The 4,542-nt window shown below is 37.0% G+C and overlaps 1 protein-coding gene across 1 annotated transcript; it reads left to right on the top strand.

Moving 5' to 3' along the window:
• The first annotated feature begins 400 nt into the window (after positions 1 to 400).
• On the top strand, positions 401 to 2,941 carry LOC147483139 (L-ascorbate oxidase-like). Its single transcript, XM_086577445.1, has 5 exons — positions 401 to 753; positions 871 to 963; positions 1,114 to 1,326; positions 1,443 to 1,631; positions 1,810 to 2,941. The coding sequence occupies exons 1-5, from the start codon at positions 457 to 459 to the stop codon at positions 2,764 to 2,766; spliced, it is 1,749 nt and encodes a 582-aa protein (XP_086433571.1). The 5' UTR covers positions 401 to 456; the 3' UTR covers positions 2,767 to 2,941.
• Positions 2,942 to 4,542: the final 1,601 nt, after the last annotated feature.

Raw genomic sequence — 4,542 nt, 5'->3', positions numbered from 1 at the left:
AAAAGTCTTTTACCAGGTAGACTATCATATTAAATTATTAACAACAACCCCCAAATAGAAGTTTGGAACCAAAAGAATTTTGATAAAGGTGATAGTATCAAGTATCAACATAGTGCAGTGAACTGCTTGTAAGAACAGGGAATAGGAACGTGGTGTATGTATGTACTGTACTGATTCTATTTTTTGTATTACCAAAAGCTAACAACGACTTCAATGTTAGATTAGATATATGACTTTGAGACTTTCAAGAGGATAATCCATTCTCCCAAAATTAAACAAACTGATCTTAATTACACGAGTTCTTACCTACACTAGTGTCAAACCTCTGCCTAGTTTCTCATTTTGTGTTTGACATTTTCAAGATGACTTTTTTTTAACACTTGCATGATTTCAACTCTCTATCAAAGAACCTCCAACACATTACACATACTATAAATATATATAAATGAAGCACAAATGAATTTCAGACCAGTCATGTATTTGTTCAAAGCTCCACTTATGTTACTGTTCTCGAGCTATATCATTGTCTCTCTTTTAGCTCTTCAACGTGCCGAGGCTGGGATTCGTCGTTATGAATGGGAAGTTAAAAATGAGTTCAAGTCTCCTGATTGTTACCAGAGGCAGGTGATAACAATCAACGGAAGAACACCAGGACCAACGATTTTAGCACAACAAGGTGATACAATAATTGTTGAGCTAAAGAACAGTTTATTTGTCGAGAATGTTGCAATCCATTGGCATGGAATTCGACAGGTATATATAAATGGTTGTTATAAATACTGTATACTTGTTATTTAATTATTAGTACTTATCTGTTCGTGATATATGGTGTTTCGCAATATTGATTAGTTTGTGATCCAAATATAATAGATCGGTACCCCTTGGAGCGATGGAACTGCAGGAGTAACTCAATGTCCGATTTTGCCTGGAGAAACTTTCACTTATAAATTTGTAGTTGACAAGGTAAGATTTATACTAAATATTTCAATAACCTTATAGGTAGCTTGTGGAGAGACGTTTTATGCTTACAGTTGTTCTGTGAGGAATCAGTAATGCATATTTGTATGACTAATTTAGTTTAGTCTGGGACTTCTTTGGATGAAAATAACGCAGGCCGGGACTTATTTGTACCATGGACACTATGGAATGCAAAGGACAGATGGCTTATATGGCTCAATACAAGTATCGGTTCCTGATGGAGTTACAGAACCTTTCGCATACGACTATGACCAAAGTATAATTCTTACTGACTGGTACCATAAAAGCAGCACTGAACAAGCAATCGGCCTGTCCTCTAAACCCTTTGGTTGGATAGGAGAGCCTCAGGTAAATAAAGTTTCTTCCCAATAAACATGTTAAGATCTTTGACTTATTGCTTGAGCAAATGCATGAGGTCTACTAACTACAGTATGTTAATTTACTGGTTATATCTTGTTTTTCAGTCACTTCTTATACAAGGAAGAGGAACATTCAATTGTTCTACTCTGAATTCTCTAGCCATAGTTCCTGGGCTTTGTAACACGTCGAACCCTGAATGTTCTCCTTACGTACTGACAGTGGTACCAGGAAAAGTTTACCGGTTAAGGATTTCTAGCTTGACATCCTTATCAGCATTCAATTTCGAGATAGAGGTACTTCACCACCAACCATTTATATATGTGTATAACTCTATATTATGTGGCGGTTACTAATCTGAATCAATAAAAAAAAAATGTGCCTTGTTACAGGGCCATAATATTATGTGTATAACTCTATATTATGTGGCAGTTACTAATCTGAATCAATAAAAAAAAATGTGCCTTGTTACAGGGCCATAATATGACAGTGGTAGAGTCTGACGGGAACTATGTGGAGCCATTCATCATTAAGAACTTAAACATTTACTCTGGTGAGACTTATTCAGTTTTGGTAAAAGCAGATCAAGACTCTTCGAGGAATTACTGGGCTACCTCCAATGTTGTTAGCCGCAAACCTCAGACTCCAACTGGCTTAGCCATTTTCAATTACTATCAAAACGATCCTCAAAAACTGCCTCCTACAATGCCAACAACTGGGCCTTTATGGAATGACAGTGATTATCGTTTGGCACAGAGCATTGCAATTAAGGCACGCCAAGGTTACATTCATCCTCCTCCTCGAAGTTCTGATAGGGTGATTATTCTCCTCAACACACAAAATCAGATAGACGGTTATCTTCATTGGGCTGTTAATAATGTTTCCTTTACTCTTCCGAGCACGCCATACTTGATTGCGCTTAAGGACAAGTTAGGTAATGTCTTTGATCAGAAGCCGCCTCCACAGAAATATGACTTGGTGAACTATGACATCTTTAAGAAACAGGACAATGCAAATGCAACTACTAGCAACTCGATATATAAGTTGCAGTTCAATTCTACAGTGGACATTATTCTACAAAACGCAAACACAATGACTCCAAATAATAGTGAGACACATCCATGGCATCTCCATGGGCATGATTTTTGGGTATTAGGCTATGGAAAAGGGAAGTTTGATCCAAATAATGATCCAAAGAAATACAATCTGATAGATCCAATTATGAAGAACACAGTCCCAGTTCATCCTTATGCTTGGACTGCCTTGAGGTTTCGGGCCAACAATCCGGGTGTTTGGGCTTTCCATTGCCACATAGAAGCCCATCTCTTTATGGGGATGGGTGTGGTGTTTGAAGAAGGTGTGAACAAAGTTGGCAAGCTGCCATTATCTATAACAGGCTGCGGCAAATCTAAAGTCTACTACAGACCTTAGTTCTATAGGAAACAGAGAAAATGATGAATTGTTCTGTAAACGGAACCCTTCTTGATCTAACTGTTATGCTTTAGATTATTGTAGTCGTATCTGCCATTTTCTGTTTTCATTTTTTGTGATCTTGTAAGTTTATTTTCACTTATTTAATAAAATGGTAGGAGTTTTTCAGTCCCAACTCCCAAGCCAGGCAACCAGCCCTTGCATTGAGTAGAAGCGGCGTGATGACTGATGACCAATGTACTGTTTCACACTTTCAAGCAAGGCCTAAAATTTCGATATCGGTTCATATATTGGTGTACCCAAAAACGGATATATATCGGATATATCCATTTTTTTTGTGACTAGTCCAAACTATTTAAAATATCGGATATATCGGAAATATAATATCGGAAATATCAGAAACATATCGAAAATATATTGGAAATATCGGATTTATATTAAAAAATGGTAAAAAAGTCAACCGATATATATCGATTATATCAGAAATATCGATTATATCGGCGATATAAAGTTTCATATCAAAAATTCCGATATATATCGGAAAAAAGGGTTCAATATTCGATGGATATATGTCGGAAATATCGATATCGGTGTACCAATTTACTAAGATATATCGGATATATCGGCGATATTTTGGGCCTTGCTTTCAAGTACCCAAAAATACACTACCGCACTGCCTTTTTTTTTCGCTAATAGCACTACAGTATTGCAGTACACTACATGACTACAATGGGAGATTACAATTATCGATATGGTCAACAACTTTGATTTCATTTATCAAGAATAAATTTCCAAACTTTTAGTCACTAAAAATCTTTAATTTTTTTAATTTTTTTTTTTTGAATGGCAAGTAGGGTTTTTGAGAGGTCTCTTACCCCTTTTTTATTCATAATAAAATCATAGCTCGGTTACATTCTTACATATTCTTTGCCCATGGCATCATCATATATAATCTTTTTTACATCATCTGAAAAAGAACTAAGATTAAATTATATATAACTAACAGTAGGTATGGTAGATGCTAGTATATCTGCTAGTTTATTTGTTTCTCTAAATACATGCATAATGGAAAAATCTTTTAGCTGTTTTATCATGTCATGTATCTCTTTCATCATGTGATGTGCCCGCCAAGGGTGTCCGCCCTTCATTCTTCATGTAAGCCATTTACACAAGTCGAAGTCCGTTTGCCCTCATTCTTTGATAACCTTTTCGCGAATCCAAGTCTCAGCCCTTGTTCAATCCCTTGCAATTCAATCAAGTCTATTGAATCATAGTCCTTTTACCATGTGGCCGCCGCAACCACAGCCCCATTCACATCTCGAAACACGCCCATCCTCCTTGACTTCCTTTGAGTATGCCATCCAGATTCAAGTTGTATATGCCCGCCCCAAACTCTCTCCCAACAACAAGTGTTTTACCTTTTTTTTTCCTCGTTCCCACTTGAATGTTCCATCTCTTCATGAAGTCGTTCCGCTTTGGGGCCCTCCTCCATTTCAGTTTTGAGTGACTATAGCTTGGTCCTTACATCCCTTATGATCTCATTCCCCACATGCTCGCCACTTTTTCTTTTTGCTGAAAAATTCTCTAATTTCGTTCTTGCCACACTTTGTATATGAAGCCATGAAACAATAACCGAATCAAGGCCTTGCTTATAGCCTTTTCCCTTTGCCACCTATTGTACCCATGCGATTTCCAGGTTGCCATGAAGCTCTCGCCCTTTGATAACCTCGCAAACTTGAGTACATATTGCCATATAAACTTTGAGTAGTTACAATC

This window comes from Coptis chinensis, chromosome 8 (assembly GCF_015680905.1).
Source record: "Coptis chinensis isolate HL-2020 chromosome 8, ASM1568090v1, whole genome shotgun sequence".
NCBI lineage: Eukaryota > Viridiplantae > Streptophyta > Magnoliopsida > Ranunculales > Ranunculaceae > Coptis > Coptis chinensis.
Note: the sequence above shows the minus strand (reverse complement) of the source record. Positions and strands in the feature narration are given on the sequence as shown.